Genomic DNA, 16482 nt, shown 5'->3' with positions numbered 1-16482 from the left:
TTGATCTCAGGAAGAATTCATTGTCTGAACTGTCTGAGTCTGAATTAGATTGATGTTCTTGTTCAACTGATCCAACTGGTTTTGATGGACGTTGTGAGTATCTCTTTGGTTTATTATTACGTTGAGATAAGTTTTGATTAGATTTTGGACATTATTTAGATGATGGATCATCTGATTGATATCAGAATTAGAAGTTGACGACGAAGAAGTTGAGTCAGGTTTGTTGTGAAAATAGACTTAGTTTGCAACTTTGATACCTCACTAGCTCAAATGTGATGTCGTTTTCGCAGAGTAGGCGTTCTTTAAATTTTTGATCTCTTAAACCGATAATGATCATGTCTTTGATGGGAGAGTCCCGCAGTTGATTGAGTTCACACAGTCTTCGCTCAATTTACATAATCTAGTGTAGTATTCGTCAAATTTCTCAAAGTCTTCCTGACGAACAGTGAAGAATGTAAATTTCATAAAAGTCAATTTTTTCTCGGTTTGAAATGATCATCAAATTTCTGGAGAATAATGTTCAATTTCATTTCATCTCCTTTATGGAATTCAAAGGTATCGTAAATTTCTTTGCATTGCTTACCTATGCAGTGAAGAAGGATTGATGATTTGACAATATCTGGCTTATCAGCATATTCGGTGGCTTGGAGGAAGATTTAAAATGCCTGCTTCCATGATTTTCAGAGGTTGGCAAGGTTTTTTGAATGTCCAAGTTTAGTGCCTTTAGATCCTTAAAACAATCCATTATTATTAAAATACTGTGAGTATTGTGAAATATTATATTATAAGGTTCTTGTGTAACAAATTCAATATTCTGACACCATGTTATATGCAGATATGAGTGGATGTAAAGAGAGTAAACAAGTCAAGCTTTTCAGCGTGAGTCAGCCATCTTTGATAAAAATAACAAGAGTAAAAACTATGTATAAGTCGATATATAGGGTTATAAGGCTATGTACAGGTGGATAAGCAATCCTAGCTTAGCAGCTGTAGTCTATCTCAATAAAAAACATAATATAACACAATGTTTCTTAAATTTTCCTGAAAAATCTTTTAATTACTTTAATTTACAAGGCATGTATACCTTTCTTCATATCGCACTCGAGAAGGAATTACAGACTTCCCGTAAAACAGTTTCCCAAGTATTGAAAGGCGCATTTCTATAATCTCCACCCAAACTGATTGTATGTGAGTGTATTCTCTTATAAAAAAGTCAAACACAGCAGAAATCATTAAATGCGACATTCCCGATGAAACCTTTTGAGGAATCATGTGAGCACACTACACAACAATCATTGAACGCACAACAATCATTGAACGCACATCAATCATTGAACGCAATAATGACTCCTTTCAAGGAGTCAAGCAAAGAATGAAACCCTAAAGGAGTCAAATGAGCACCTCAAAAGGGAGTTATGGCGGGTTGACTCCTTCTTGCGTCTCAATTTGACTCCTTTTTGACTCCCTAAGGGAGTCTTTGTAAAATGATTGCATTTAAGGTTTCATTTGACTCTTCTAAATTTATCAGTGCACGGGATCGCTCGTCCTTTACGGATCGCATTTCGTGTTTCCGTAACACGATTTTTTTCTGGTGCACAAACAGACAGACCGAATACGGCTATTATTAAAGAGCCATAAACTGTGCCACACGATCAGGTATACATTGTATACATCAGGTATACGTTGTGTCGTAAATCAAGTGAAGCGCATACACTATTATAGTGTTGCGACTGTAACATATTTTTTCAAAAATAACTTTCCCGCAACGATAGCTCAAATAAAAAATACGTTACAGACCGTTGTTGCTCCATCATAGCAAAAACAATCGATCAATATTATTTTATTTTGCAGAAAAAAGTTTTTGCGAAAGTTTAATAACTAATCGTGACACTGGGCTGAGCGCTTGGTACAGTTAAACGGTGTTGCACAGGCGTATAGGGATAATACCCTTAACTTTCTCGCAGACTCTATTTAAAAAAAACCAAGAAAGAGTCCATTGCTAACACAGGGGTGAGCACTTGGTCCAGGTAAACAGCGTTGCACATCCGTACCGGCGTGATTACCGAGAAAGTTTAAAAAATAATTGTCACAGTGGGCTTACCCCTTAGTACAGGTAAACCACATTGCACATGCGCATAGGCGTAACAGCCTTTTTCAGAAAAACAGGCTCTTGTTAACACTGGGCTAAGCGCTTAGTACAGTTAAACAGAGTTGAACAGGCGTATAGGCGTAATACCCTTTCCAGAAAAACTTCATTGCAACTTTGGTTTAAAAAAAACAGCCTGTCATCGTTACCCCTCCAGCTAAAACATATGCTCAGCCATTTTATTTGCAGAAAAGGTTTTCAGGAAACTAATAAAGGATGTAGATACCTAGCTAACTAAATATTGCTTAAGAATATTGCTGTAGCCAAACTGCATTTTTATACTCTCACTTTTTTGCCAAATATAGAAGCTAGCTTAATGGCTACATGCCTAACATATAATAAATGTTGGCTAGGATGAAAAGTTCTTATACCATACATAATAGTAATAAGTAAGGCTCTAGATGGCTAGCTAGCCAGCAAAATCTTCGTTCCTAGCCAAAAATCCTAAAACTGGTGCGTTCACGATCTGTACCTGTACATTGAAAACAAAGAGAAAACGGATATTACAAAAATATAAAGCTTTTAGAAGATAAAAACGTCAGACGCCTACAAGCCTCCCACACACTGGCCACGCATTAAGCATTCCCATTTTGAAAATCTAAATGGCCTTCGTTCATTCAGTCGCGAAAATCTTGGATTGTTTTATTAAGAATCAAAATGGCCTTTGTTCATTCAGCCGCGAAAATATATTGGATTATTTTTTAAAGAATCAGGCGTCGTGCTTGGTATACTACGCGCGAGCGGTGAAAACAAAGTCGGTAAAAACATATCGCATTTGGTATTGGTGCGCACTTTAATAATTTCATGTTTCCGCCACGGGACACGGCTTTTGCGGACACATAGACAGACGACGGCTTTTTTTAAAGAGAAGTAAGAATTCAACTACTATATATTTTTTGTGGCTCAATCTAATAATTTTCAAAGTAATACATTGTTTTGGAGTCTGTGAGTATAATATACAAGAACGTTTTCTTTCCTCTTATGTCATTTTACGTCTTCTTTTGAAATTCTGCTACAATGGAATCCCTTTAAAGCGGACACCATTGGCGCAAAAAAAAATATCCGCTCGATAGAGATTTTGCCAAAAATTTAGCTTTTTTAAAAACTTAAGTAAAGTTTTCTCTCGATTTTTTAAGATTTCACATTGTGCAATTGGGTGCAGAGTGACTGGTAAACGCGTGAATCGTGGAGATAGCGGTAGAATGGGCGGAGAAAGAATTAAAAAAGTTCTTGGAACAAAAATAAAAAAGGTAACAAATGTCTATAATATGAAAAAATATAAAAGATGTAGAAGACGTAATAAATTATATTTTCTGTCATTATATTTTTGCAGTATCCGCTTTAAGTGTTTACAATAAAAAAATTTATTTGGTGCAAAAAAACTGCCCGCCTTAACGCATTTCCGCTTTAACATTGTCCGCTTTATAAAGATTTTTCTACGAGTGTTTAACCTATAACCAATCCGTTCCAAGCATCACTGTCCGTTTTAACGGTATGTCACTTCAAAGGGTGTCCGTCTCAATGGGATTCCACTGTATCTTTTTTTTTTAGAAGAATACACAATAGCAGAAACAGATTCTAACAGCACATTCTTCTTGTTGGATGGTGCTGGGAAATAGGTCAATATTTCTTTTACGCCCAAAACGCAGATGATTTATCCCCTTGTTCTTAATGTATGTGAGACTATGAATCTGGTAAATAAGTTTGTGTGATCACGTGATTTCATTATATATACGACTTCACATTCTCTACAAATTTTTAGATGTTTTTTTTGTGTAGTTCGTTTAAGACATATGTGAACGAGACTATTGATTTTTTTATTTTTCCTGTAAGTTTTCACACTTCTACACTTTTAAATAATGCAAAGAATGACTGGAGCCTTCACACACACAACTTTGTTTTGTATCGAAATGTTGTTATTATTATGACCACGTTTTACCATTTTGCTGACAAAAATAAGAAAAAAAGTGACTCCGTAAATTTTACAATAAATTAGCGCTTTATGAAACCCAAGACTCGTTTTTCCTTTGACAAGATAGACGAAAATACATCGTGTGAAAACGGTTCTACTTTTGGTGAATTTGGACCTATACAGTTTCTCCTTTGTAAAGTATACGATATATAACAAAAAACAGTTAAAAACCTATCAAGATATGCTTCAATTTGTTTAGTGTTGGTAAGGCCACAACAAAGAGAACACCTGAAGAAATCATGGTGTAAAAATTTCAGAACAATTTGCGACACTCCAAAATGATGTTAGAAAAAAATTACTTGTGTATGCTTTATACGTACTAGACTAATCTAATTCGAAAAAGTGAACTGAAAAGGGTTCATTATAATCTCATTAAAAGAAAGAGCATCCGTTGGGTTAGTGTTTGCAGACATGTGTTTCTAGACGGGAATATCTTTTCAACACATGAAAACGTTACTATTATTTTAAACGAAAACTTTTTTTCGTGGAAAATCAAGAATTTTAAAGTTCCTAGGAATGGCGTGTTGTGGCTATCGCTTTTAAGGGATCCATTGTAGATAATAAAATACCCTCCATACTTCATTATTTATAATGGATTGGAAAGGAAAAATGTGATGACTTTTGGCACAATAACTAAACAAAATAGAAGAAATGATTAAAGCGATAATCACTGTTGAAGTCATTATTAGTCACTATTAACGGAATTAGGTGTATATATTTCTTCTAAGTCAGCTTGAAGGCCCCCCTTGTCCCCAGGAAAAATCGAATAAATTAGGTTGGTCACGAAAAGCAAATTGTTTTATATTTTCCGGTGTAGGGAGCAACATTCTTAACCAATTACAGTGTTATTTTCTTATAATAAGGAAGAAATAAGAACAAAGGCCAAGTTACAACTAATTTTCTCGTCTGTCTTTTGAAAAGCACAAAAGACAAGAGATATATATATTCTAAAAAACAAAATCGCGGTTTTGCAAAACTTCTGCTTTTCTTTTAAGAATATGCAACTTACTAGAAATATAATCACACAAAATGCCCGAATTATAAGAACAAAATAAAAAAGATAAGTCAATATGGGATAAATCAAATTTCCTGGTTCTTATAAAAAACTTGAACTACGAGTTTGTTTTTTTAAAAGTAACAAAACAATAAGTAACTAAGCTTTTATGGAGAAAGACTTTCGACTATTTACACCACTGCATCTGTAAGGCCATGGTCCTCACCTGGCACTAAGGAGCACTAAAGAGCGATAGAAATTGAGCACTAAAGAGCACTGGAAAATGAGCATCTGTTTTAAAGTGATTATACTATAAGAGGAAAATCTTAATGTAAGAACTCTTTTCAGCATGAAACGTAGAAGAAGAAGGTTTTTTTTTTTGCTGCTACGTTTACAAAAATTGAAACACAATTTGAAGAAAAAAAGATTTTGGATAGGTCCAATATTCAGGCTACAAAATGATAAATTGGAATAAAGCGCAGGAAAACTTCTAACACATTCTGCTAGCCGTTCATCCTCTACTATGCATAAAGGTTGGTTACGTTTTCATTTCTCCAACGACATTTTCCTCTGTTTTGAAACACACACAGAAACAAAAACAGAATAAATTCACACTCTATTTCATCATTTGGAAATCATATTCTGTACAAAATACTTCTGCACGAATGTCGGTACCTTTGATCTCAGAAGAAAACAATAAAACAAGCACTAGAATCTTAGTGCTGTTATCAAAAATCTTTGATAACAGCACTAAGGCTTAGTGCTCGTTAGTGCTCGAGAAACAGCACTAATGAGCGACAATGTGCACTAAGGAGCGTTGAAACTGATTCTGATTAATGAAAAAAACAAGAGATATCGCTCGTTAGTGCTCTTTAGTGCTCTTTAGTGCTTCTTAGTGCCAGGTGAGAACTAAGCTTAAAGTGTTCGCTTAATTAAGAAATAAATTATCACAAGGATCTTTTAGAAGCAACTTTTGGTGCTGAATTTATCAGTGAGTGCTAAGCTAAACCATCGTTTAGATTCTTATAAAAAAAAGTATAATATTATACCAAGAATAAAGAACATATTAAAAACATGTCCAACCTGAATTCCTTCATGGATTATTCAGCACAGAATAAAAAGTGTCTACAATCTAGAATCTAAAAGTGTCTAGAATCGTTTATTTCAAAAGAGTTTACTCCAACGAATTTTTTTTTTATAAAAACCAGTAAGCTTCAATGTTCTTACTTTTTTCCATGGCTTGAGCCTCCATTGTTCTTAGTTTGTTCTTATTTATGACGCGTCTTAATAAACACAGCATTCGTGCTAAATTGTTTTTTTTTTCATTTCCGGACAGGGAATTTGCTTTGCTTTTTGTTTTGAAAGAGTCAAGTATAGAAGTTTCTTAATATAAGAACTTTTTTTAGCTATATCCTCTGTACAATAACATTGCAAAAACCAGCGGAATTTTTATATTTTTATTTAAAGATAGACCATTGTTAAATGGACTCATTTGAGCATAAATTGTTAGATGAGTCTGTTTCACTTTGGTTTCCCTTGAGGGGAATTTATACTGATTTTGCTATGTTAAGTGACATGAGTCTTTCTTGTCTCTCATCACAGCTCCTTTAATTTCATTTGATGAACACTGAAGGAAATCTGAACCTAACCTTGTTCTTAAGTTATTCTATTTCTTTACCTAATCTGAGCTTCATTGCTCTTATAAAGTGTGTTCTTATAAAAAAAGTTTAAATTATAGTTATAAATATAAAATTCGAGGCTAAAAAATGTATAAATAGAGACATTTAACCTCGGCTGAGATTTAGACAAGGTGTATGCGGTTAGTACTGTTATAGCTGACACGTCTTTTAAAAAAACAAAATGCATGCAACTATATCAAAACGAACTGTGAACACTTAAGTGTTCTAATCACGATTCAACCACATGTCCTCATAATTTATTCAAAAAAGAAACTTGATAGTTTAAACCAATAGGAAATCAGCTCGGATATTAAATAATAATTATATTCAATGGTTATGAACCTTTTATCATTCAATAGAAAACGCGTCATAAATTAATGATTGTTATGAGCAGTGAAAAGTATAGATAAGACAAACCGTGCGTTTGAAAACATTTTAAGTGTAACAGAATTTGTTTTAACTGACATATGGTTATTAAGAACGGGAATTAAATCTTAAAAACAAAACAAAGAAGAAGAAGAAGAAGAAGAAGAAGAAGAAGAAAAAGAAGGAAAAAAACGAAGCTAGATTATAATTAGTAGAATATCTCTTGTGTGTGAAGATATCAAACAAAAAAAAGAAAAGTTCACAATTAAAAGAGATACGCAGAGAAAGTCACATGTGAATTTTTGTTGTCGTTAAGTTAGTCATCATGACACGAGTAGTTCCCGATCAGAAAACGAAATTCGAGACAGATGAACTTTTTCGGAAGTTATCACGAGAGTCGGAGGTGAGCAAGCAATAAATTTGCAGAATTTCTAAAATTCAATATATTTTGTAATTCCTGAAATGGTTTGTTACATGCATTTTAATGACATTATACAAACTTTGTCATATTTCGTTCCCTTCCGAATTGAGAATCGATTATGTAGCTAGATGATTTGCCAATGTTTACAAAAGTTCACGGATTTTTGTACAAGCGCACGTATTTACGTATTTTGGTAGGTAACAGGTCCCGTAGCTCTATGGTAAAGTGTCTATTAATGAAATTCCTAGATTTTTCAGAAACATAAGATCTAAAGTATTAATTTTTAACTATATTCTTTATTTTTTATCATTATTATTTTTTTCAAAAAACGTTAAAACTGTTTTAAACAGATATTTTTCTGAATGAATTTTTGATTGCTGTTTGGTGTTGCTTGTATTTTTTACCTCTTTTTCTCAACGCAAAATCAAAACATCACGCCGCCGTAAAAGTCGTCTTTATAAAAGCTTGATTTACTCTTGTCTTGTAATAACTCATGCAACCTAAATAGACAGATCATATCAATACGTCTTTTAACCACAAGCTGAATTTTATCAATTTATGACACACACCGGAAAGTCTAAAACAATGTGTTAAGTTAACATCACATAAATCATACGTAAAGTGTCTTATTGTTACAAACCTAAAATTATTTGTAATTGATGATGATTCACATACGCTTATTAAAACATTTCAAATATAGCATCCAAAATGAAATGTTTCCACTTTAAAAGTGCATTATATATATTTTATGTCCTTTTAAGGACATAATTGACCTAAAAAATGGAGTTTGTAGGGGCACTTTGACCTTTCTCAGTTTTTGGGCATATACAAATTAGGGCCTGGTACATAAAATGGGTATCTACTAAACAGGAGTTTATACCAAGTGTATGTTTTAATCTAAATTTATACATACGACTTCCTTTAGCTCATCGCAGATAATAATCGAGAAATATTTTTTCATATTTTACGTTATTTTGTTGTATTTAGATCCGATATACCGGTTACAGAGATCGAACTCACGAAGAAAGAATCGTGCGATTTCAAACGGAGTGCAGAGAAGGAAAATGTCCTATAGTATGATCATGTTTGTTTTCACAACAACTCATTCAAAAATATCTTTTCTCTGTGTCAATTTAAACCTCTTGATCTAGTTGAAGATTGTTTACAAAACATGAATGTTTACACCTCTTGGACAGCCCATTCGATTGATCAAGTTCTTATGAATAACACCTTATTTGTAGCTTCTATTATTTGTTTTTCATTCAGTTGTTGTTATTATTAGGAGCTACCATTTTTTATTGTTGAGTTGATGATACTGTTACACGAGTCTTTATTTATCTACAGGCGTTTTCTTCATCTGGCACAAACCTACTTATATATCTTGGACCACAACTCAAAGACAAAAAGAATGAGACACCATCGAAAGAATTTCTTGATTTTGACAAGGAGCAAGGAAAGGTAATTCGTCAATAGTATCTCTATTTCAAAAGTCGTCGTCTGTCTTTTCAAAATAATAGTCAAATCGCTACTTCGTGCTAACACTACACGAAATAACAATCCCTAGAATATGTACAAGGGTGAACCAGGAATTTTTTTCTGCGCGATATCGGTTGGTGCTTATAAATTACACAAATCATACAGAGAATATACTGCAAGAGCCAACCTTTCCTATACAGAAGTTCTCTTTGCCCAGGTGCAAGTGCGCAGTCAAAGAATGCTAAAGAGAGGGAAAATACTTCAAATGATGAAAAATTTCTTTTAAATTCTTACTTTCCTATTTTTTTACTTATATTAACTTGATTTATCTTATATGAATTTTATGTTAGCTTCTCTGCGAACTTGGCTTGTGTGTTTTAGTTTCTTTTAAGTTAGGTTAACTGCCGTATACCTTTTAAATGATTTGTCGATATCGTTGAAATGCAAGTACTTTGAGTGTTTTAGTCAACTCGAAGAAAACAGTACGTTCATGCAAACCGTGTTAATTGATATTGCGCGTTTATTTATTTATTTGGCTTTTTTGGCTTCCATGCAAAAATACTTTGACTAATTCGCAGACTAATACATTTGAACTGAAATAGTGAGAGTCTATTGTCATGACATGAAAAGAGACTAGGTTGAGATTTTTCATTATGTGGCGAACTTCATTAAACTAAAATATGCCAATCATCTGTCGATTATTTATTTTTATTTTTTGCATCATTGCAGACGAAATTTTATCCCAAATTATTTCATTTACAGGGATTTTTTTGCTTCCTGATGTGTTATATATGACGGTGTCCTTTAAGCACACATATTACGAACAATAGAAGAATATACATTAAGTACATTAATTCCTTTTGTTAATGTATGGTGCAGATAGATATACATTTTAATTTTACAACACCATTAGAGTAGGGGAAAAACACACTGTGATAGAATGTCGGCAACAAACGCTCTGGGGAGGAGGTTGCTTATTATTTTGTTATCTGTGGCCACACTAATGTGAAAGATTGGTTTATGATTACCATAAAACCACAAATAACTTAAAAAAATCGACTTTGCGGCATTAGCAACACAATAGTTAAAAAGTGGAATATCTTAGAAAGTTAGGTCACCGGAAAGGTTATATCCATTATGAATTCTTTAAATAAATTATAAATCAAAGTTCTTTTCTTTTCCCCTGGGTGGTTGCAAATGTCGAGTTTATCTTAACTTATACAATTAAGCTGAATTAAAACTTGTGTGGTTATACTATTAGGCAAATCCCCAGTTTTATTACCGACGGAACAAAGATGAGTAATTTCAAGGACTAAGCGTTTCGTAATGATCAAAATCAATGGTAAAATAATTTTTATTTTTAGGGGGCGAGGACAGGGGGGAAGGGAAAAAACCCTGCTTTAAAAACTGTAGAATAGTTTACCCAATAATTGTGGAAGTCTAGCTTAACAATGGTCCTATCGATGGTGTTAGGAGGACTCATTCGAGTAATCATCGCATGCTTTGCGGTTGAAGCACGCTGTGGTTATTACATCGTGATTGCGAGGTCTAGATTAAAGGTCTATTTTTAAAACAGATCTTTTTTATCTTTGAAGAAAAAATATATTTTCTTCCAATAAATATTTCTTATAAATTCAAGCTACAGTTCTAGTACATTTTTGCAGTACCCCGATTTCATTTCAAGAAGAATACCATTGCAACAAGTAGCGCCCTTGATGTCAATGCCTTTTTTTAGAAGAACCATAATATTTGGCTATAGCCTAAAAACTTTCTGGCTTGAAATTTTTTTTAAACATGTGCTTTTTATTAGCAAAAAAAAAGAGAATGTCAGTAAAATTTTAGCTGTGTTTTTGTTTTTATTTTTCAGAAATTTTCAGCCTTAATGTGTAAAATTGTTGTAAAGGGTCTATCCCTTTACGAATTTCCTAATTATGTCAAACTCAATTAAAGAGGTCGCTACTAAAAATGTTTCTTATCCCTAAGTTCCTTAGCAAAAGGTAGAACAAATAACCTAATTTTGTAAATAATTCTGTTTGTCAAGTGCCTCAATTGTGAGCTGAAAGTTACAGTGAAACCCTTCAGATCGCCGAGCTTTCTAAGAATAGCTTTGTTTTCAAAATAGTTTTTTTTCTTCAAATCTAAATAAAATTTAACCAGAATATTATATAGCTCTAAAAACTGCATTTTTGTTATGATAATTTGATATTCTATGTAAATATCCTCATTTAAAGAGCATAATTATCATAATTTATGAAATTCGGGAAAGGTGTATTAAAAACAAACTTGTAGCAGTCATTCCGTCTAACTGATACTTTGTAAAAAAGTCATACCATTACTAATGGCCAATGTTTATTCTCTTATTTTTGTAGGTCCACATGAAAAGCAGATTTGTAATGAACGGAGTCTGCGTCATATTTCACGGTGTCATGGATTTACAAAGACTTGATGGAACGGCGTATCTGGAGCATGATTCCGGTCAAGCCAAGGTAGATATGACATGCTAAAGGTCTTTTTTGTTTGTTTTTTAAAGCGATTAACATATTCTTAATTTCAACGAACGCACCAAACTCCAGATATTTACCTGTTTTGCTGGTTCCCCGCCCTTGTAAATAAAAAACCTTTCCCAAACTGCATATTGCCAAATTGCATGATGGTTAGAAAGCTTTATGGGTACCATATGATAAAATCCTTTTTTAGCAGTAAAGTTGCTTTATGACAAGGTGTGTTGTCTGCCATACCTAGGCCATGTTTAGCGAAATGTTAAACAAATTGGATGAAATAATAATTGGATAAAAAATTTGACTAATTTGCAGATTGTTTATAATTCGGATTGTTCTTAGAAATGTGAAAAGGAATGTTAGGGAATAGAAAGAGGTCAGGAGAAGCGTGAAAGTTGATTATTGATTAAATTGCCAACACCTTCTTTCATTTACTTAGTATATATAATAAAGCAAAGTATTTGATAAAAACAGCAAATAAACAAAATATATTGGATTAAATACTGAAGAATGTCAAAAAAGATTTTTCATCCTAAATTAGAATGTTCGAAATTGTTGAATTTTAATATGTGCCTATATTTGCAACTTATTTTTGAATTTGTTTTTTTTAAGAAGTGGCTAGTCAAAGTAAACTTAAATTTAGCATTACAATTTAATTCTTATATAAAATCATTTTTTAAATGTTCATTTAAGATTGAGGATAAAATATTACGTGAAACGATTGAGCAATCACGCATGCGGTTGCAAGAGTTCGAAGAGCGTCAAAGAAGGGTAAAACAGGAACCTTTGGAAGCAACAGAGGTAATGTAAGTATTGTTACGCGGACTTTATTGAATAATCATGTACTATCATTGCGTTAAACCTTGGTTTCCATTTGGCCTTAACTCTGAGGTCAGAAGTTGGCTTCAGAGTTAGTCATATTGAGTATTTGGCGCAAAGATGTTTCAATTACAAGTAAAATTAACATGGATATCAATATGGATTTTCGTGTAGCGTATTAAAATTATATTAGGCGTATTAGGTTCGTGATTATTTTTGCAAAACGAAATTAATTAATATATAATCTTTTAAGGGTGAACTTTTTTTTTCCGCCGTTTTGAAAAATAAATGTTTGTATGAATGGCTTTTGCACACACATGTTCAATTTCTTTTTACCAAAGTGTGTTCTCGCTAACTCGTATTATAAAACGTCAGAAGAATTTTATGTTTATCCTGGGTGCTAATTGAAGTTAAAACAGGTGCGCTAAATATTCAAAGACGTTTCCATTAGGCGGTAAAAAAACTCCAATTAGCGCACCTGCTTAACGCGAAATAACGCCAGATGGAAACCAAGCTTAACTAATTTAACTACAAAGCAAGATTTTCTTGGCCATAAAATCTTTAAATGAGTAGAACATTAAAAATATAGCAACTCGAACATATCGGTGTGTTTGATGGTTTCTTTTTCCTGTTGTGAGATATATGGATGTAAGATTTTTCCTTTCCTTGTATTGATTTTGATAACTAACTAAGTATAGCTATATACCACTATGAACTGTTATATCTGATTTTCTTCTAAAATCCATAATTGAATTTCTGATATAGACCCAAAAAGTGTTCATAAGAAATAATTTTTATTGATTTAAAAAGTATGGCATGTAAGGTATGCCACTTTGTCCATCCTTCAGGATGTGTGTAATTTTGCTGTGTCTGCGTGTAACAAATATTTAAATCTACAGACATGCACAAATTATAATGAAACAGGACACCAACACAGATACAAGTAATTACATTGGTTTTTTCCATGTTAAACCCAGGCATCTTGAACTTGTCAATGTTAACAGCGGATTTAGGTCTGGTTAAATCCAAACTTTGGCACGATCATTTTTTCTGCAGTTTAAAGTGTTTTTGGGCCACAACGTGGATTATTCCTAGAGAATACCACTAGCAAATTTTGAACGTTTTCTACCTGGCATACTGGCTAGTATGACCATTTGAACTTTTTTGCCATGTTTAAAAATGACAAAAAAGTGCCTTTATTTTATTAATTTTGTCCATGATTGAAGATACAAATGTTGTAAACACAGTTAAAAAATTTGTGTTCTTGCATTTGGTTTTAGGCGACTTTTACAAACGCAGAGTATCATGCAGCAATGACGTTTCATTGATGATCTACCATCTTGATGATTCTTTAATTGTTGATATCAATATCAATCGGTACGACAATACACTCCAGGAGGCTGGCCTGTAGTGAAAATTTATTTCGTAAAATTTTATTTCTTACAACAGACATCTTGAAGTTCCCTTTTGCTTGCTTTGTTATCAGGTAGCAAAATGTGTATCATGAATTATAGGTAGCCTAGTCACATTTTACAGGACACGTCCAAAAGAAAATATCGTGTTCACTTAAGGCGTTCTTAGCCGAAGCTTCCGATGTTTAGCATTTGGGTGGGCGCATTAATTTCTTTCTTTCTAACCACGACACCTGTATTTTATCAAACGTGTAAACATTAGAGCTGCGACCATTAACGTTTCAAAGGAATATACGGTTAAAAACATTTTATGAATTATAAATTTAAATAATTGCTTTAATCATTACTTTGTTTCTGACTAGATAACTTAGCTACCTAGATTGTATAGCTCAGTTATCCAAATACGTGTTCGGCGTTTCTTCTGCTATCCTTTTTTACTCTTGTGATTTTGTGAAGAAGGCTTGGGATAGGACTTAAAAGGTTTTACGCAAGCGAAAGAGGAATGGAATTGTTATTATTAAAGGATGTTAAGATAGGAAATTTTATTTATATTGTATATATATGATAAAATGTTTATATAGGAATGAGAGAAAAAAATAAAATTAGAAAAGGAAAAAGGTAACAGCTCAAATCAGTTGTCAAGTTGTAATTGTTATTCTGAGTCACTGTTTACTGTATAGTAACATTCTAAAAAAAGTCAACATTGCTTTTTTCTTAATTGTTTTATAATAGATTATTAGACATATGTTATTTTACAAATTACAAATCGATTGACTGATTTTATACTGAGTCACTAAAACAAGCAAGAAGGAGTAAGCTACTGAGATAAAAAAGGAATATTTGAAGCTTGTTCTTTTTAAATTCCATTTCTATGGTTTATAAAATTGTATATATTGGATGATTTTAATTAGAAATTCTTAGATCCGGTATTTGCTGTCGTATTTTCTAAATTAGGAGGGGAGGGAGGGTGGAGGAAAGGGTGAGGGGAGGGAGGGTGGAGGGTGAGGGGAGGGAGGGTGGAGGGAAGGGTGAGGGGTGTTGCTGTTATGAAAAACCTAATATACTTTAATGAGATGGAATCCAATTTATCATTATTTTTTTTATGCATCAGATCGAGATTTTAACAAAAATTATCGCTAAGAAAATCCGAGACTTTAAATCAATAAGTTTTATTTTCTGAGGTTAACTAGTAACAAGCGACATCATGTTTCCTGTATAACGTACGCTTGAAAGGAAAACAATTAAAACAATTAATTATAGCCATTAATTAAACAATTAGTTACAAGCCATACTTTAAAAATAGCACATGATGTATCAATTAAAAATGAAAAAAAACATGTTATAAAGTGAATGCGTACTTCTTTTTTAGACTATTATGTTATCATGAACTATTTATGTCCCGCCTTATTACACTTATCTCAAAGCTCATCTAAACGTTTTGCTTGAAAAGTGTTGTTTTTCTCAGGAAAAAGTGTTCTTGCTTTATGAAGCCTTATAATATGCTCATCATATGCTTGTTATAAAGAAATATTATGCTAGATGTCTCACACAAAGAACTAAGCCATTTTAGTGCCGCTATAATTGGAACTTCTCATAAATTTCTCATAGATTTTTGTAGCAAAGCTACACGTGTGTAATGGCATACATATCATTTTAAATACGCGTACTTCATATAACTTTACAAACGATTTCCTATGCCAATTGCCGGTGCTTATTTTTTAAATTTTCTTTAAAGAAATTAGATTACAGTCACGAGTTTTCTTGAAATGAATTCTCAATACAGTGCTAACTTCATTTCAAGTAATTTTATAGATGTACTCAGTAGCTCATGTTATCTTCTGCATACGCAAAAACTGTCTAACTCAGAGTAAAATAAATATTCCAGCAAATGTTTTAAATTTCACTGATTTAGCTAAAATCAGTAAAATGCGCATGATTTGATACCCTAAAAAAGAAACCTGGGATCAACATCTCAAGGCTAAAAAGTATTGTTGTTTAGGGAAAACTAAACTTAATGGAAAATAAAGGCAAATTAAGATTGAAATTTAATTCGTCGGCGCTTGTAATTACTCTCGGTCTCGTTAGCGGTTGAAATGATTAAATGAATGAGCATGTTAATTGCTGTAATCAAGAAGATGAATTATGTTGCCATGTGAAAATCGTTGCGAGAACGAGGTCATCTAATGATGTTCACGTTGATGCAGTGCCCTGCAAAAGATTGTATTGTGTGAAGGTGTTAGAATCGACTTTTTAACAAAATTCACTTGCAAGCCGATACAATCAATCGAACCATACAATTAGCAGCGAAAATACATTTTCTTAAAAATGTTATGACGTCATAGGAAAATCTTAGCGTCGACAAATTTTTGCATCTACCAATCAGTTTCTTTTTTGCTACATTAGATTCCTGCAAAGTTTTATTGACATAACATCGTTTAAAAGTTATTTAAGGTTAAATCCACCTCTCCCCAGGATATTTGATACCGCAAATGCGCAGTATAAATACCGTTAATAGTCTATTAAGATCTTTCGCAAAAAACACCTTGTGTTGCTCCAATCACCTTACAAGGAAAAAAGAGCTAGAAATTTCATTTTTACAGTTTATTTAGGGCCATTTACTAGTATGGTGCAAGTATTATATATTTGAAGTGACTGTGCGTTCTGAGTCTGCTTTATCATTTTAATCTTGGTTTGCATTG

General features: G+C 32.8%; 1 protein-coding gene across 2 annotated transcripts; it reads left to right on the top strand.

Annotated features, from left to right (window-relative positions):
* The first annotated feature begins 7078 nt into the window (after window positions 1-7078).
* LOC130614359 (core-binding factor subunit beta-like) lies at window positions 7079-14712 on the top strand. 2 transcript variants are annotated; one of them, XM_057435785.1, is made up of 6 exons: window positions 7079-7560; window positions 8566-8652; window positions 8923-9036; window positions 11424-11540; window positions 12246-12358; window positions 13652-14712. In XM_057435785.1, exons 1-6 carry the CDS (start codon window positions 7483-7485, stop codon window positions 13686-13688), a joined length of 546 nt encoding a protein of 181 aa, XP_057291768.1. In that variant the 5' UTR covers window positions 7079-7482; the 3' UTR covers window positions 13689-14712. The 2 variants fall into 2 exon arrangements, with proteins under 2 accessions (XP_057291768.1, XP_057291767.1); XM_057435784.1 differs by having other exon boundaries at window positions 7080-7560; window positions 12246-12353.
* Window positions 14713-16482: the final 1770 nt, after the last annotated feature.

The sequence above is a fragment of the Hydractinia symbiolongicarpus genome, chromosome 11, assembly GCF_029227915.1.
Source record: "Hydractinia symbiolongicarpus strain clone_291-10 chromosome 11, HSymV2.1, whole genome shotgun sequence".
Lineage (NCBI taxonomy): Eukaryota > Metazoa > Cnidaria > Hydrozoa > Anthoathecata > Hydractiniidae > Hydractinia > Hydractinia symbiolongicarpus.
This window is presented reverse-complemented; position numbering and strand designations above follow the sequence as displayed.